The 18,387-nt window shown below is 41.7% G+C and overlaps 1 protein-coding gene across 7 annotated transcripts in view; it reads right to left on the reverse strand.

Moving 5' to 3' along the window:
* The window catches only part of sash1 (SAM and SH3 domain containing 1), a 254,021-nt gene extending 238,765 nt beyond the window's left edge, over positions 1–15,256 (reverse strand). For 4 of the 7 annotated variants that reach the window (XM_018094286.2, XM_018094288.2, XM_018094285.2 and 1 more), the window contains exons 1-3: positions 15,127–15,256; positions 14,878–15,011; positions 14,624–14,729 (exon numbers count right to left, since the gene is read on the reverse strand). In XM_018094286.2, the coding sequence (XP_017949775.1) occupies positions 14,624–14,719 (96 nt within the window). In that variant the 5' untranslated portion in view covers positions 14,720–14,729; positions 14,878–15,011; positions 15,127–15,256. Of the gene's footprint in view, positions 1–14,623; positions 15,012–15,126 lie in introns of all 7 variants that reach the window. The other 3 variants (XM_018094287.2, XM_018094289.2, XM_018094284.2) reach the window with 3 other exon arrangements.
* Positions 15,257–18,387: the final 3,131 nt, after the last annotated feature.

An 18,387-nucleotide genomic window follows, 5' to 3' on the forward strand; every position in this document is an offset into this window, starting at 1 on the left:
AAATGAAATAACATTATGGTCAATGTTACCCAGGGGTTCAACCACTTGCACATTTGCTGTAAGTTCGGAGAACACTAGATCCAATATAGCATGGTTCCTGGTTGGCTCCTCGACCACCTGTGACAAAGTTGTCATGCAACAAGTTTATAACCTTGTTCCCATTTACTGTCCTGGCAGTACTATGGCTCCAGTCAATATCAGGATAATTAAAATCTCCCATTATTATCACTTGCCCCAAACTAGCAGCCTTTTCTATTTGCAACAGGAGCTGAGCCTCCTCCTCTTCGCTTACATTAGGGGGTCTATAGCATACATTAATTTGGTGGATTCTTTACTATCTGTGAGAAGCTCAACCCATAAGGATTCAGCTCCCTCTGTTACCCCCATCACTTCATCCTTAATATTTGCTGTTAATTCCTACTTAACAAATACACACAGCCCTCCTCCTTTTCTATTGCCTCTGATCCTCCAAAACAATGTATAACCCCCAATATTAACTGCCCAGTCATGTATTTATTGTATGTGTTATATTGCAATATTGTACAGCACTGCATATTCTTGTAGCGGTTTATCAAGAATATTAATCTTAAAACATCCTTTTTACAATCTTTAAATACCTGCCACTCTGGTTATTAAAGGATAATGGTAAGGTAATAGAATCACATAGCATTCCTACTCCATTGCTAACCCATTTGGCCCCATCCCTTCAGAATTTAATTAGTCAATGACAGCATGTGCACTTCAAAGCTATAGTTCTGGTGGCCAGGCAGTAAATCTTCTCCACAACAATGATGTGGTTAAATGCTTTGAAAAAAAAAGACACTAAACATGAGCATGGGGGAAAATGGCAATTGGTTCTAGAAAATGCAGCAGCACTGGCAATGAGATGTGATTTATGAGCTGAAAACTATGCAGTTCAGGTGGGGGAAGTGGGTTCTACCCATATGAAATGTGAGTTAATTCACACTTTACATGTCCTTCAAGGCTTCTGGCACACACAGATTTAGGTGTGGAAATACATTAAGTATGCATTTTCACGCTAAAATCTAGTCTGTGTGCCCTGACAGGTGGAAACCAAGCCTTTAAGTAAACACAGGGCAGAAGACAGTGGATTAGTCTTTTCTCTCCCTGAGATTTTATACAGGTGGAGAAACAGTGTGCCACTAGCCTTAGAATAAGCACACGAGATGGTTTTGTTGGCTGTAAACAACACAACCACATGAAAAACCTTTACATGGCACCTTACCTGAATTATTGTGTCCAAACTACCGTATATACTCGAGTATAAGCCGAGTTTTTCAGCCCTAAAAATGTGCTTAAAAAGTAAATATCGGCTTATACTCGGGTATATACGGTAATTGCACTCAAACCACATGCCTTCAGCAGCATGTAGCGCAGGGACATAGGGACACAGTGGAGCACAGGAGGAGCCCCCCCGAGCCCCCCCCCTCCCTGGACTTACCCCCGTGGCCGGCCTTAAGCAGAATGTGGACGCGGCGTGCCCACTACATTATGTGCATCGCGCGGCTGCACATAGGGACACATTGAGCAGCGCGGCCATGAGGAGCACATCCCAAGCCCCCCCTCCCTGAACCCCCCCATGGACGCCTGTAGCGCCATTCGCAGGACAACGGCAGCAGAACAGCCTAGCAGAGCACAGTAAGTGACACAAAGAGCAGCACCGTGGCACCTCCCTCTAACCGGAGCCTTTTTCATTACTCCACACTGTTGAAATGCTTAGTTATGATAACATTTGTGTGCTGCTTATTGAAATTGCTGTGTGGAAATACTGTATGTAAAACGTGTTTTTGTTGGATTTGCAAGTATTTATTTTACATGTACACAAAGCTAATAAGGCTTTAAATAGACTTTCAATTATTATTGTAATTAACATACTATAGTATATGACACAGTATGTGGATATCTGCCTGTCCAAAATGTTTTTTAAAGAATCAGGGTTATTAATGTGAAGTTGGCTCTTTCTCTGTTGCTAAAACAGCCTTTTACCCTCTGCTGCTGGATGTTGGAACATTTTTTATTAATTTGCTTCCATTCATTCGTAAGAGGCACTGTATTGGGTGACCAGGCCTGACCCGCATTGGTGTACCAATTCATCAAGTTTAGCTTGAAGTCAGCGCTCTGTGCAGGCCAATTAAATCCTTCTACTCCTTCTATTCATTGAAGTGACATCCAGAACAGCAATTTACTGTATTTAAAGAATACAGAAATGCCATATTTAGTTATGGGATTAAAGATTTTGTATACCGGCATATGGATGCTTTTCATGCTGCACCATTGAGGGGCTTATACTCGAGTCAATACGTTTTTCCAGTTTTCTTAAATAAAATTAGGTACCTCGGCTTATATTCGGATCGGCTTATACTCGAGTATATACGGTACTTGAACAAAGTATTTGTGAGAAAATGCCTTCTCAGTTTTTGCACAATTACACAATTCAAATAACACAGGTAAGGTATCATGCCAATGCATTTTAGGTGTTCTGTCACCTGCAAAAAAAACATGCGTGAATTTTGTCTCGAAAAACCCCAAACTTTTGCAAATCAAATAGAAGTGTTTGGAGCCAAGGTAAATTGGTTGAAGGGTAAAGGTTTTGGGCTAATACTTTTCTATAGTTTACTTCAGTGAAGGACCAGTTTAAGACCTTTTTTTTCTTAAAGGGGACCTGGCACCCTAAGAAATAATTCCAATTTCTTTTCTATTGTGTTTGTTAAGCAAAATTAACTTCACATACTATATAAATTATATAAATCTTGTTTCCTTCAGTCTTGGGAATATACAATCACAGCCAGCAGGCAGCTGCCATTTTGTGGGCACTGTTATTAAGGCAAGCTTTGTATCATCCCAAAATCTTGTGTATGTGCCAGAATGGGGGGCCTGATGCCCTTGCCCATGCACTGGCTACATAATTAGATGGTGAGAAGGTAGGGGGAATTTGAGTACTGAATGGAAAGTTCAAATAATTTTCTGCCTAAGGCATAGAGGCGGGGCAGGCAGTATATGATTGACAGCTGAGATTTTTAAATGCATTTATAATGGGTTTGAATGTATTAATATAAAAATTAATTTTGGTTTTATGTTTAATTTGAAAAGGACTTTTATTATACAGCTTTTTATGTCTGGGTGACAGGTCCACTTTAAAGGGAAGCCATACCCCCAGAATGAATATTTAACCAACAGAGAGTTTAGACCATGTTAAGTCACCCATTAAAGAATCTCGCCAAACTGAAATATTTATCAGTAAAGATTGCCCTTTTACATCCTTTCCCTTGATCCACCATTTAGTGATGGGCTGTGTGCTGCCTCAGAGATCACATGACCAGAAATAATGCTGTAACAGGAAGTAGTGAGGGAGCAAAAGATAGAATTTGGCGGATGTAGCCTAGCATGTATGTGTGCCCTTGGTTTGTTTGTGTGCACTGCCAATATGATCCCAGGAGGTGGCCCTTAATACTTAAAATGGTTTAGTGCAAACCAACCAAACAATTAGACAAATTTGTCATATCATATTGAAATTTGTCACAAAGTAAAAGTTCTTACATGTATGGCTAGCTGTAAGAGAAGTTTCAGAATAAAACAAACACTACTTTGATTTAAGCAGTACATTTATGGATCCAACCCCTCAAATCACATTCATGATATAATGTTCTATGGCAGAACTTCTTAAAGGGATCCTCCAACCAAAAACAATTTTTTGTAGTGTGAAGGAAAATGTAATTATATGTAAGTTTCCAATAAACATTCATTGCAATTGCAATTTAAAGCAGTATATATATAATGGTTTACATTCTCACACTGACTTTTCATAGTTGCAAGCCAGCTAATAAACAGACCTGGCTCCCATTGTTTCAAGAGAATAGAAACATATAAACACTGCTGCCTTCAACTTTGCCCATATTTTCAAGTAGCTTTAAAGGAACAGTAACACCAAAAAATTGTTTTCAAGTAATTAAAATATAATGTACTGTTGCCCTGCACTAACAAAACTAGTTTGTTTGCTACAGAAAATTGTATAGTTTATATAAATAAGCTGCTGTGTATGGGGGCAGCCATTCAAGCTGGAAAAAAGGAGAAAAGGCACAGGTTACATAGCACATAACAAACACTCTGTAGATTATAATGGGGTTTAATCTGTTATCTGCTAAGTAACCTGAGCCTTTTCTCCTGGCTGTCCCCATGGCTACACAGCAGCTTTGTTTATATAAGCTATAGTGGTCTTTCTGAGGCAAACACATCAGTTGCACCAGTGCAGGGCAACAGTACATTACGTTGTAATTACGTTTATAAACATTAAGGCTAGTGCCACACTGGGCAGATTCTTGGCCTGCGGAAAAACGCAGGTCGAGAATCTGCCTCTATGCTTGAAAAAAAATCTGATAGTTGTGGCTGCACTCAACCACTGCATCCGCCCGGGTACAGAAGAATTTGTTGCCAAACTGCTCATTTCTGCTGCACATAGGCCAACGCAATGGCTCTGGGTGCAGCCACAACTATCATATTTTTTTTTAAGGGTAGGGGTGGATTCTCGACCTGCGTTTATCCACAGGCCTATGATCCTCCCAGTGTGGCACTAGCCTAATGGCACACAGGGAGATTTGTTCCACGCAGTTAAATTTGGGCAACACATCTCCCCAAAATGCTTTCTCACCGGCTATGTATGTATGTATGTATGTATGTATGTATATCTTTATTTATAAAGCTCTACTTAAGTACGCAGTGCTGTACAGTAGAATACATTAATACAAACAGGGGGTTATTAATATAATAATATATAAATACAAAGTTAAAGACACAAGAGGATGGAGGCAGGGCTGTGGAGTCAGAGTCGGAGGCAATTTTGGGTACCTGGAGTCGGAGTCGGCAAAAAATGAACCGACTCCGACTCCTACTAAATTTAAATGGGAGTAAAAAAAAAAAAAATTAAGCAAGTTTAAATGTCCCAATTCACAAACAGTCATAATTAATTACTTCTCTGCTATAAGAATAAAGCCCAATGCACGCAGTGCATAAACGAACACGTTGAGTGACCATGAAGCTTTTCATTGACTGTATGCTTCACTAAATGGGACGTAACGCACAGTAAAGGTGCGGCAGCTCCACTGCGTCATGTTCCTCTGTTACAGGGAATACAATGCCCACTGTGAACCTAGCCTAACTCTCACTGATAACTAATTAAGTAAAAAAATTTGCAGGACTACAAATACTTGTATACGTGAAGGGAATGGATAGTCAATAGTTTAAGACTGAAGCTTTAAAACATTTGAAAAACTGCTGTAATTCAGCTGTAATGTTAGCTTAAACTTTAAACATGACTATGGGATTCTAGGGAAATCATTAGAAGTAGGAGTATAGATAAAATTGTCTATCAGTTTATTATCAGGTCAGTTGTGTTTTAAGTGCCCCTTCCCCCCTGCCCCTTCCTGGATGTATAAAATACATTAGCACAATGCTGTCCAACTTCTGCGGTGCCAAGGGCCGGAATTTCTTGCGCATACATGGTGGAGGGCCGCTAATAGAAGCTAGTTTTGACCACTCCCCCCTTTTAAACCACACCCACTTCAAACCACACCCATTTTATCACAATGGTGGTAGAGCAGCAAAAACCCAAAGGCTTGGTCCTCACTGCAGGGATATCAACCATCATTCATATGTGAAAAAATTATATTATGTCCTATTAAGACACACCCTAAAATCCATATGACTCCTCCTCCCCTGTGGATAGCACATCAACCCCCAGTATATAATTATACACCTTAGGGACCATTTAATGGCTATTTCCAACTGCTAACAAACTCCCAGAACAAACCCCTGCCAGGTTCACCTCCCACAGGCAGCATAGGGTAGAAAGAGTATATGGCACACACAGGCAGCACTCTGCCTGCCCTACGCTACCGGTGTGTGCCATACTCTGCCTGCCCTATGATGCCTGTGTCTGCCATATGCTGCCTGTGTGTGCCATACTCTGCCTGCCCTATGATGCCTGTGTCTGCCCTATGCTGCCTGTGTGTGCCATACTCTGCCTGCCCTATGATGCTTGTGTCTGCCCTATGATGCCTGTGTGTGCGCCATACTCTGCCCTACCCTGCCTGTGTGTGCCATACTCTCCCTGCCATATGCTGCCTGTGTGCCATACTCTGCCCTACCCTGCCTGTGTGTGCCATACTCTCCCTGCCATATTCTGCCTGTGTGTGCCATACTCTGCCCTACCCTGCCTGTGTGTGCCATACTCTCCCTGCCATATGCTGCCTGTGTGTGCCATACTCTGCCCTACCCTGCCTGTGTGTGCCATACTCTCCCTGCCATATGCTGCCTGTGTGTGCCATACTCTGCCCTACCCTGCCTGTGTGTGCCATACTCTCCCTGCCCTATGCTGCCTGTGTGTGCCATACTCTGCCTGTCCTATGCTGCCTGTGTGTGCCATACTCTGCCTGTCCTATGCTGCCTGTGTGTGCCATACTCTGCCTGTCCTATGCTGCCTGTGTGTGCCATACTCTGCCTGTCCTATGCGGCCTGTTTGTGCCATACCCTCCCTGCCCTATGCTGCCTATGTGCCATACTCTGCCTACACACAGGCAGCATAGGCCAGGCAGTATATACAATGTCTGAGGTGTGAACAGACGAACAATGTGGGTGATTACAGCCTGAGCAGGAGGTGTGAACAATGCAGGGGTAGAACAATGCATAGATTAAAAGGTGTGAACAGTACAGGGGATTAGATGTTTAAACAATACAGAGGGATTACAGCCTGAATCTGAGGTGAGAACCATGCAGTTAATCTCAGTACTGATACCATTTTAAGTTTACACAAGGGTAAACTATCAAAGCAGCCAGACAGGTGGGGGGCCGCCAGTTGGACAGCACTGCATTAGCATGTTAAAAACAGAGGAGTCAGAGTCGTGGATTCGGAGTCGGAAGTATCAGAAACTGAGGAGTCGGATAATTTATTTACCGACTCCACAGCCATGGATGGAGGTCCCTGCCCTGTAGAGCTTACAATCTAGATGGGAGGGTAGCTACAGACACAAATAGGAGAATATAAGTGCTGTAGATCAAAGTGGGTGACATTGCCAAATAAGTGCTAGTTCCCAGATCAGGTGCTGTGCGAGTGCTCCAAGAGGTAGTCTTTAAGTTTAATTTTAAAAAGACTGAGGGAGAATTCTCACCAGGCGAAATCAGGGAGGGCATTCCAAATTTAAGGGTAAGTAAGGCAGAAAACAGCAGTAGTAGTGGGGGGTGCAACCAAGCGGTTGCTCTGTGAGTAATGGAGGAGGAGTTGGCCAGAGAAGAGATGTAGTGAGGAGCAGAGGAATGGAGAGCTTTGAAGGTTAACAGAAAGAGTTTGTAAGATATTCTTTGTTTAATGGCAAGCCACTATAAGGACTTTAGCAGGGAAAGGGCCTGAACTTTCCTGGAGTAGGAGAATTCTGGCAGAAGTATTTAATATAGACAATAGGGAGTTAGGGAGGCCGGTTAGTAGCGGATTACAGTAGTCAAGTCGGGATAGGATGAGAGCATGTATGAGCAGCCTAGCTGTTGCAGTAGAAAGAAAGGGATGGATTTTGGAAATATTGCGTAGGAAAAAGTGACAGGTTTTGACAGTGCTGTTAACATAGTCAGAGAAGGAGAGACAGGAGTCAAAGATCACCACCAGAATAAATATGTGCAAAATTATCTTCTTGCCTAAATTCCTATACCAATTTAGTAACACCCCCTGTCATATACCCCAAAAAAACTTTACTAGAAATAGACCGTACTCAATCCGCATTTATCTGGGGAAACAAATCTCCAACACTCTCTAGGAGCACCCTAAATGCCCCACAAGACCAATTAGGACTAGCATCTCCTAAGTATGAGCTTTACTACCTAGTCTCTCAGAGCACGCACATTGCAAACTGAAAAGTATTTGACCCCGAGAAACCAGACTCAATCTTAGAAGCCCTCTACTTCACTTCAGTAAAAAGACTGCACAATGCTTTATATAGAACAAGGAAGGATATTATTCCACTATTACCAGTTTCAGACACCGCCAAAAAAGCCTGGGATTCCATGACACAGCTAACCAATAAAACAGGAACAATATCCCCTGATGCCCCACTGTGGGGGAACAGCAACCTACCACACTTTGCATCCTTCCCAGAAGCAAGATCCTGAGCCAGATTAGGGGTAAAGCACATTGACCACTTATATAAAAAAGGTGAACTGCACATACTACCTCTTCTGCAACAGTTTCAACAGCCACCAAAATACAGTACCTAGAATTACAGCACTTGACAGCTCAGTCAAACAAAGCCAAACTGCTTTAAAACACCTACAAAATCTTGATCACTAAAAAGGTATGACCCACGGCCAAGGGTGAAGCTTAAGTGAGATACAACTATATCCCGATGATTGGGATGAAGTCACAGATAATTTGTACCAGCCCTTAATAAGCACAAGAGACAAGCTCATACAATTTAAAATCATACATCAGACCTAACTTACCCCACAAAAGCTGTACAACATGGGTAAAACTGACTCTCCTAACTGCCCGAGATGTAAAGCATATATGGCCAATTTCATGCACCTAATATGGGACTGCCCTAAAATACAAAAGTTTTGGCACAAGGTCACAGAATTCATGGGAACAGAACTGGACCTGCTGCAAATAATCAACCCAGCTACCTGTATACTGGGTCTCCTAGACTCTCCGATACCCAGAAAGAACACAAAACTGCTAATGAGACTACTTCTCTTCTATGCCAAAAAAACCCTTGCCCTGCACTGGATGGGCCCATTCACCCCCATCACTTCGCAAATGAATTACCCTGGTCAACTCACAATTGGAACTGTATAAACTTACCAATCTCGCCAGAGGATGCCCGACAAATACAAAAACATTTGGTCTCCTAGGAGACTCACGAGCTACAGTAATGCAATGACTGTTTACTCTCCAACCCTTTTCTCTCTTTCCAACCATATTTTCTATTGTTATTAAAAATCAATAAAAATAAACCTTTAACCCTTTTACTGCCAGCCATTTTGGTCAAAGCGGAACTTGTATTGCCAGACAGTTTTTGAACATTTTGCACTTTTCACTTTAGGGGCCTTTCCTCGGGGGGACTTTTAGTTTAGCCAGGAAAACAATATATCGTTTTTTTCAGAACAACCTAAGCTTTCAAAATTTGGTGGAATTTTTGTGTAATTCCAATTCTGTAACAAGATTATAGGCTTCTAAATATCTAAAAAAGCAAAAAAAAAAATCAAATTTTCCATAATATAAACACACATACTAGAAACAAAAATTATTTTATGCACGAATATACAACTGATTTGGAAAGTCCCATGTCTCCTGAATGTGCCAATACCAAATATATATAGTTTTATAGAGATTTCTCACTTGTATAGGTCAAAAACTCCCAGCAGTACACTACCAAATTTCCAAAGCACTGCTTCAGAAAGCTGCATACTTTAGATTTCAAGGACAAAAATTCCACTAACAGAAGGTTTATACATTGTTTGGAAAGAACAGATTCTGGGGAATACAGAATAGGCACAACTGTCTGTCTACTCCAAACTATAAAGTCGCAATGCTTTCCTAAAGTTATTGGTTTTTATCAAAATTTGTGATTTTTTTAAAAAAATCGCTTCAAAGCTTCCAGTCTATAGTATCTTATCTCCTACAGGTCATAAAGTAACCAAATAAAACCCCCGAAATATGAATGCCAGGGGTCCACTGAACAGTTTGATGCCCAAAATGTATAGGTTTACTTAAGTATGTAGCATGTAGGGGCCCCAATGTTAACATACCCCATATGTACTGTCATTTCAGCTCCTGCAAAATCAACACATTTACATTATTATATGTGGGATAAAGCTACAAAAAAGTACGCTCACCCCAGAAAGTCATATATTTTTGGAAAGTACACATTCCCCCAAATCTAAAATGGGTAGCCATGTCTTTCTACTCCAAAGTACCAAGCCACAAAGCTTTTCTAAAGTTAGCAATTTTGGTGACATTTCCAAAAATCCCCTCAAAGCTTCCACTTTGCAGAATCTTATCTCCCACATAGCATTAGGTACCAAGATAAAACACCCTGAATTTGAACGCCAGGGGTCCACTGAACAGTTTGATGCCCAATATGTATAGGTTTACCTAAGTATGTGGCATGCAGGGGCCCCAATGGAAACATACCCCCATATGATGTATCATTTCAGCTCCTGCAAAATCAACACATTTACATCCTTTATGTGGGATAATGCCACAAAAAAAGTACACTCACCCCAGAAAGCCATATATTTTTGGAAAGTACACATCCCCGCGAATCTATAATGGGTAAACATTTCTTCTTGCTTCAAAGTACCAAGCTGTAAAGCTTTCCTAAGTTTGCAGATTTATATGACATTTCGAAAATCGCATAAAAATGTTGCAATTTGCCGCATTTATCTCTCACAATTTCTTGATAAAGATCAGATAAAGACAAATCACCCCAAATAGGAACACCTATGGTCTACTGAACAGTTTGATGCCCAATATGCATAGATATACCAAAGTCTGTGGTATGTACTGAACCCAAAATGAAAATAGCGCATAAGGATTTCTCGCCTGCCAACTCAGCTTTTGCACACAGAGCCCCCTGTCAGTGTATTATGTGCCGAAACTTCCCCTAACTATACAGAGACCCCCACAAAACCATATATTTTTGGAAAGTACACATTCTGACAAATCCAACAAGGGTAAAGAGTCCTTTCTACACCAAAGTACCAATCTGCAAAGCTTTCCTAAAGTTATTGGTTTTTATGACATTTCAGAAAATCGCCTAAAAATGTTGCAATTTGCTGCATTTATATCACACAATTTCTTGCATACAAAGGCACCAAGTCACCCCAAATAGGAACACCAGAGGCCTACTGAACAGTTTGATGCCCAATATGCACAGACATACCAAAGTCTGTGGTATGTACTGAACCCAAAATGAAAATAGCGCATATGGATTTCTCGCCTGCCAACTCAGCTTTTGCACACAGAGCCCCCTGTCAGCGTATTATGTGCAGTAACCCCCCCTAACTATACACAGACCCCCAGAAAACCATGTATTTTTGGAAAGTACACATTCGTGATGAATTCAAAATAGGCAAAGTTATTTTTGTACACCAAAGTTACACCTGGCAAAGCTACGCTAAAAACAGATTGGGAACACTTATACAGGGATAAAATGTGATAAAACCACAAAAATTGTGCAAATCAGTGAAACAACAAAATAAGTCACATGACAGTGTAATTAGTGGTCAGAATATCTGATCCAATAGTCACACTGTCAAAATAAACAGTTTTTAGGTAAAAGAAGCTAAAAACAAAGTGGTAAAATGAAAAAAAAAAACTAAAGTGTTTGTGTATACATGTGTGTACATGTGTAAAAGTTGTGTGATAGTGTGTAAGTGTGTATATGAGTGTAAATAAGTGTATAAAAGTGTGAAAAATTAAAAAAAAAAAAAAAAAAAAAAGCTAAAATGTGTGCTGTAAGTGTGTGTAAATGTATGTAAGTGTGTATAAATGTATGTAAATGTGTGTCTAAGTGTGTAAATGCAAGAATAAAAAAAAAAGTCCTTACCTGTCCTAAAGACCCGATCGCCTCCTCTTCAGTTGGGCCGGCGCTGGGGGGGAAGTAGGAAGCAGCAGACGCGATCGCGTCTGCTGCTTCCTGGAGGGTCCTGCAACCCGATCGATCGCAGGACCCTCATGACAGCCCCCCTGGCACATTGCCCAGGGGGGCTGTCATTGTTAGAAGCTCTCTGCAGCGGCGGCACATGCCGCAGCTGCATAGAGCAGCGCTTAAATGCCAACGACGTATGGGACACGTCGTTGGCATTTAAGCCCTTTTACTGCCACGACGTATCCCATACGTTGTTGGCAGTAAAAGAGTTAAAAAAAAAAAAAAAAAGATCACCCCCAATCAACACGCCGAATTGACAGGGTTGATGAGGGTGCCATCGATAGCGATAGTAAAGGGGGGGGGGGGGGGTGGAAGACCAAGCTTAGGCAGAAAGATCATTAGTTCAGTTTTTGTTAGGTTCAGTTTGAGGTAGCGTTGGTTCATCCAATTGGAGATAGCTAGGAGGCAGTTTAGAGATTTGAGACTCAGTTTCAACTGTTAATGAAGGGGTTAAAAAATAAATTTGGATATCATGAGCATACAGATGATATTTAAAGCCAAATGAACGGATAGGATCTCCAAAGACAGTGTGTAGAGGGAGAAAAACAACGGCCCAAGTACAGAGTCTTGGGGTACACCCAAATTAAGCAGAAATGGAAATTAGGTTTTGTTAGCATAGAAGACAGTGAAGGATCGGTTAGAGCGGTAAGAAGAAATCCAGGATGCAGCCTGACTATGGATACCAATCAAATGCAGAATTTGCATCAGGAGAGTGGTCGACCGCATCAAACGCACCGATAGATCTAGGAGTAAAAGCTACCTTTGGCTTTGGCAACCTGAAAATTAAAATGCTTATGGCAAAGCATATGCAGCATTTCTTTTTCTTAAGTCACCAAAAGTTTCCCTGTGAGGAAACTTTGGGTGACTTAAAAAAAAAAAAAAATGAAGCACCGAGTATGTTTTCCCACCGGGCAATTTCAGAAAACAAAGAACCATGTCGAAGGGGAAAAAAATTGGGGGGGGGTTTTGACCCCTTTCACATTTTTAGGACCTAAATTAAATCAAGAAATCCACTTACCGTGTTTTAAATGTATATTTTAGAGCAGTGCTGTCCAACTGGTGGCACGCGGGCCGCTCTGTGTGGCCCCCCACCTGTCTGGCTGCTTTGATGGCTTACCTTTGTGTAACCTTTAAATGGTATCAGTACTGTGATTAACTGCCCCCCCCCTGCATGGTTCACACCTCAGATTCAGGCTGTAAACCCCCTGTATTGTTTAAAAATGTAATCCCCTGTGTTGTTCACACCTTTTAATCTCTACATTGTTCACTCCCTTCATTGTTCACACACCTCAGGCTCAGGCTGTAATCACCCACATTGTTCCCCTGTTCACACCTCAGACTGTGGGAGCAGTAGAAACCCACAAATAATCCCTGCACACTACAAAAAGAACATATACTGGAGGTGGTACTGCAATTAAAAAGTTTTTTAATATATAGTTATTGTGCAGACTGTAGGAGCAGTGCCAGCATTGTGTCACTGTATGCTGCCTGTGTGTGCCATACATAGGGCAAGCAGAGTATGGCACCCACAGGCAGGGTAGGGCAGGCAGAGTATGGCACCCACAGGCAGGGTAGGTCAGGCAGAGAATGGCACCCACAGGCTGGGTAGGGCAGGCAGAGTATGGCACCCACAGGCAGGGGAGGGCAAGCAGAGTATGGCACCCACAGGCAGGGGAGGGCAGGCAGAGTATGGCACCCACAGGCAGGGGAGGGCAGGCAGAGTATGGCACCCACAGGCAGGGGAGGACAGGCAGAGTATGGCACACACAGGCCAAGTATGGCACAAACCAGCCAAGAATGGCACACACAGTCAAAGTATGGCACACCAGGCAGGGTAGGGCAGACAGAGTATGGCACACATGCAGGGTAGTGAAGGCAGAGTATGGCACACACAGGCAGGGTAGGGAAGGCAGAGTATGGCAGGTTTTTGCTGTACTACAACCATTAATATGGGTATGGTCATGTGATAACACAGGTGTGGTTTCAAGTGGGTGTGGTTTCAAAAGGGGGAGTGGTCAAAACTGGCTTCCATTATCGGCCCTCCACCACGTAGGTCGGAAACATTCCGGCCCTCGGTACCACAGAAGTTGGACAGCACTGTTTTAGAGGAACACATCACTGTTTATGGTACATACCCTAAACAGCATACAAACCCATTTTAAGGCCCTGACCCACAGATTAAGAGTCCTTGTTCTATGGGTTCTAAGTGGTTTGGACAAAGCTGCTACCTTCAGCCCACATGTTATTAATGAGTGCAAGAGGGAAGGAACCAAGGACTGGCATCAGAAATTATACAGCTCTACACTACAGTTGATAGAGAATCTTCAGTCCTAAGGCTTAAACACACTAAACATTTCCTGATGTATATACTTTCATAGACTAAACTTAGCTAGCCAGATAAAGGTCTCAAGTATTAATGAAGAAGCAAACCAAATATTTACACTACACCATCAGGTTTGATTAGATTATGAGCACCAACGTGATTTTCAGGAAGCTGCCCTTTTGCCCAAAACAACAACAAATGGCATCAAAATTCGATTCCAAATTTAGTTTAGCTAGTCTGATAAAGAATAAACCTCTAATTGCATGCACACAGTAGGGCTTTACATTTAACTTAACTGAATTGATTTACTTCTGTAATTTAGATTTGATTTAGCTATATTTAACAAAATCACGTATACTGCGAAAAAGTAAAGTAGTAAAAAGTCAGATGACTCCCCAAACAATCCCGTGATAAAACTGTACCATGGTAACTTTAGTGAATACCACAAAGCTTAGTTTATGATTCATTCTCACCGCAGCTCAGTAGCACGCACAAAACATGCCTACAATTAGCCCCATATATATATATCGCGCTCGTACTTATTAGTATACAATTCAACTACTTTCAAGCCTACCCCTCCAGTGCCACTTACCAGCATTCCCATTACATCTGTCCAAAGCTTAGACAAAGCATCAGGAATGTTCATTTCTGACTGTGGCTCCAAGCTTGCTGCTTGCTCTTCTTCCATTGCTCTAGTCCTGATCCGGAGAAACCAAAGTGCAAACAACTTTACGTCATAACTTCAGACTCGGCCCACCACGCCTTTGTTCATAGTGTTAGCGCCTGTTATGCACAGTTCTTTCTTTCATACATTCATTTCATACATTTCAGATCCTGCTCAGTTACCTCAATGCAATTCTCGTCGCAACTCCCAGTACGCTTGGCGACCCCCTTGGCAAATCACATCTTGATCTTTGCGTACTCAAACAGTACAACCGAAGCAAAGGCTGCTCCAACGAGTTTTACCGGGGTGATAGGCGCTGAAAAATAAAATAATTTGAGTTTTCAGCCCTGTGCGTCGGCTCATGGTACCATAAAAATTGTACATAAAACGACGAAAACAAAACCTGAATTTCCGTCGTGTAGATTAAGTACCTGGAAACACGTTTTCGAGTTGGGTTCTACACATAGCACCCCTTCAACTGCATTCAATAAGCTCTCCTTCCTTGACGACTGCACAGCGGGAGCTAGATGGGTAAAAAAAAATCAGTAAAAAAAAATGGTGAGAAGCGTTGGATTGGTCAGCACCAAATGAGTAGCTGTACTCGCCTATCATGCTTAGTCCTATACCATGTCCATAGGGGAATACATGAGATGTTTTTTAATATACAAAACAAAATCTGCTCTGTGGTTCTAAGCCAATTTAATTTATTATGTTGCGATATGAGCCATTTTTAAGTAGAAATGTTTAAAAGAAGGGTAAACAAGTACATTCTTTCTAATGGTGCTGTGTTATTACTGAGTTTGTAACTTTATAATTATATATAAACTTACTTAATTGAACTTTAGGCAAATCCATATTGGAAAAGGACCTTGGGGTTCTTGCAGATAATAAACCTGGCTGTAGCAAGCAATGCTAATCAGCATCTGCAAAGGCATAAGGGCTGATTCACTAAAGTGCGTTAAAACGTGCGCTATTTATAGCATGCGTTAAAATTTTTAGCGCGTCAATTTTCGCGACTTAACGCACGATTCACTATAAGTATACTTGGGTTAATTTACGCGCGATGTTGCATGTGTTATTTTAGTCGCGAAGACTATTTTCGTGCGGTATTACGCTCAACGCGCGGTAACTAACGTGTTCACTACGTTTCGCATGCGCGCTAATTAACGCACGCGCAGTGCGCTACTTTTTTTGGCGCGCTAATTAACGCACGTGCGGTACTTTTCGTGTGCGCGCTAATTGTCACGCGACTTGACACACGTGGCAATTACCATGCAACTTGTGAAAGGCTTTGAGAAAGGCTGTGGAAGCAGCCGAAACGTTAGATTGACGTTTAAATAAACAGCACCTTTGTTTTTTCCACTAAGTCCTGTGAGTGCGGCATTTATTTTTTGCATGCTTTTATATATATATATATATATATATATGCACACACATGCATATATACGTATATATACATCTAAATATACATACATATAGATCTTTATTAACTTCTTTATGCATATTGGGAAATAGATGTATATATATATGTGTATATTTATTATTTTTTCAAACTGCCACAACATGTTGGCAGCAGATAGCAGATGTGTCACTGCAGGCTCTATGAGACAAAATGGCCGCAAGTCGCGCGTGTCACGAGAATACAGTGATGTTGCGACCGAACAGTCGCCAAAATATACCTTGTAATGTATTTGTGCATATAGTCGCCAAATATACTTACGTTTATTGTAAGGGTGCGTAAAATTATATGCTCAAATTAGTCGCATATTTGCATTATAGGAGTTGAAAATGCACCACCCTAATAATTTCTCATTGCCCTATATGATAACTTTATTCTCTCTGATGCAAATCCCAAATTTTCTTTCTTTTAAAAGGAAAATGAGAAAAAGTTGCAAGTAAACCATTATGAAGATTTGATTTCACAGAGAAGCTAAAAATAGACATTGACATAGGGATTAGTGGAAAGCATAGCACTAGGGTCTTTAACGCCATAAGGTTATAGCGGTGAATATTCTGTCGCCAGAATATTCGCCGCTATAGCGGCAAATATTCTGGCGACAGAAGCAGGTTGTAGCGGCGAATATTCTGGCGCCAAAATTAACTTTGCCACTATTCTTGCTATCAAATAGTCTACTTTGATGGCATTAAAGTTAGCCACTATTCATAGACTATACACAATTATAGACAATAGACTATAGACAATTGAAACGTACTTTAGTAAACGGACCCCTTAATGCCCTGTACTCTCCTTTATCAAGGAGGATTATTGTTTAAGCATTGGTTAATACAGAGAGAGTATATGGGAGAGCCCTGGGAGTTAGCGAGGCCACTTAGCAGCAACTTGCAGCATTTTAGTATGGTTTTTGTGTCAGAGCATGCCTTAGTATTGTTACACTTGAAAGTAAAGGGAATTGATTGGGGCAACAATGAGTAACAAATAGTGACTGCGTTGTTATGGCTTGCTTATTGGAGACAACACAATAAAACCATTTGTATATTTTCTTTAGATCCGGAACTGGAGGTGGCCCTGCCAAGCGTGCAATATACACAGACACAATTCATAATAATGAATTGTGTCTGTGTATATTGCAGCTGTTTCAATTCCAGAAGTGCAGTGTATTGCTAATAAGATAGGTGTGTTATTTGACAAGTGTGTCTTGCTGGGTTAGGTGCAGTCAGTTCATCTTGGACTTTTGGACAGTCAATCTTTTCAACTTGATTTTACCTTTTTGCCTCATTTGGAATGAATCAATGTCCACAAATATTTTGGTCAAAATAAACTTGGTCATGTTTTAACAAAACTGACAATCGTTGTCCATGAAGTTTGTTTTGCATCATGAAGATAACAAAAAATTAAATAAAGGTTTTTCTTCTTTTTTTCAAAAGGTGGACGCTCCTCGTCTGGGCTCCACTCCCCACAGCGCCATCCTGCAATTCAAGGACAAACCTTTAGTGGGGAGGAAAGTGAGAGAGGGTCACATGTCGGTGGCAGCGACCTGGCCTTCTTCTCGGATGAGGAGCCGGCCAACATTCCCTGGCAGCAGCAGCTCCAAACCCAGGCCACAGGAGAGAGCGTGGCCCCCAAGGAACCTCAAAAAGATAGGTTCCACAAATCCCTAATCAGGCACCACAAAGTGCTGATGCGCAAAATGGACAAAATGCATGTCGACTTGTGTGTGGCCACTAATGCCTACAATGCAGGTCAGGCACGCCAAGCCACACATGAGTCGGCAATGCTAAGCCTCCAGCAGGCCAGCGAGGAACGGAAGGCAAAACATGAGGCTGAGATGTTGAGCCTCCATCAGGCCAGCGAGGCCAGGAAAGCCGAACATGAGGCTACCATGTTGAGCCTGCAAGAGGAGCGGGTAGAGCTTAAAAGGCAAAAAGTGGCTCTGTTGGCACAACAAAATTGCTACTCCAGCAAAAAATTGCTGCCCTCCAGCAACAGGCACAAAAGCCAACAGAGCCAACAAGCTCTACCAGTGGAGCTGCTGGTGAGAGCGCAGCTCCAGCTCCTGCAGGTTCAACAAGGCAGCTTCGGAAAAGAAAATAAATTGTGCAGATTAGGGATTTGTGGAACCTAGCTTCCCTTAGCTAGGTTTTGTTTTATTTTTTATTATTTTATTTTTTTTATTTTGGTTGCAGGTGTTGGTGAACCTGCTTAAAAAAATTATTTTGGAAGTGAGAATAAA

The sequence above is a fragment of the Xenopus tropicalis genome, chromosome 5, assembly GCF_000004195.4.
Source record: "Xenopus tropicalis strain Nigerian chromosome 5, UCB_Xtro_10.0, whole genome shotgun sequence".
In the NCBI taxonomy this organism is placed as follows: domain Eukaryota; kingdom Metazoa; phylum Chordata; class Amphibia; order Anura; family Pipidae; genus Xenopus; species Xenopus tropicalis.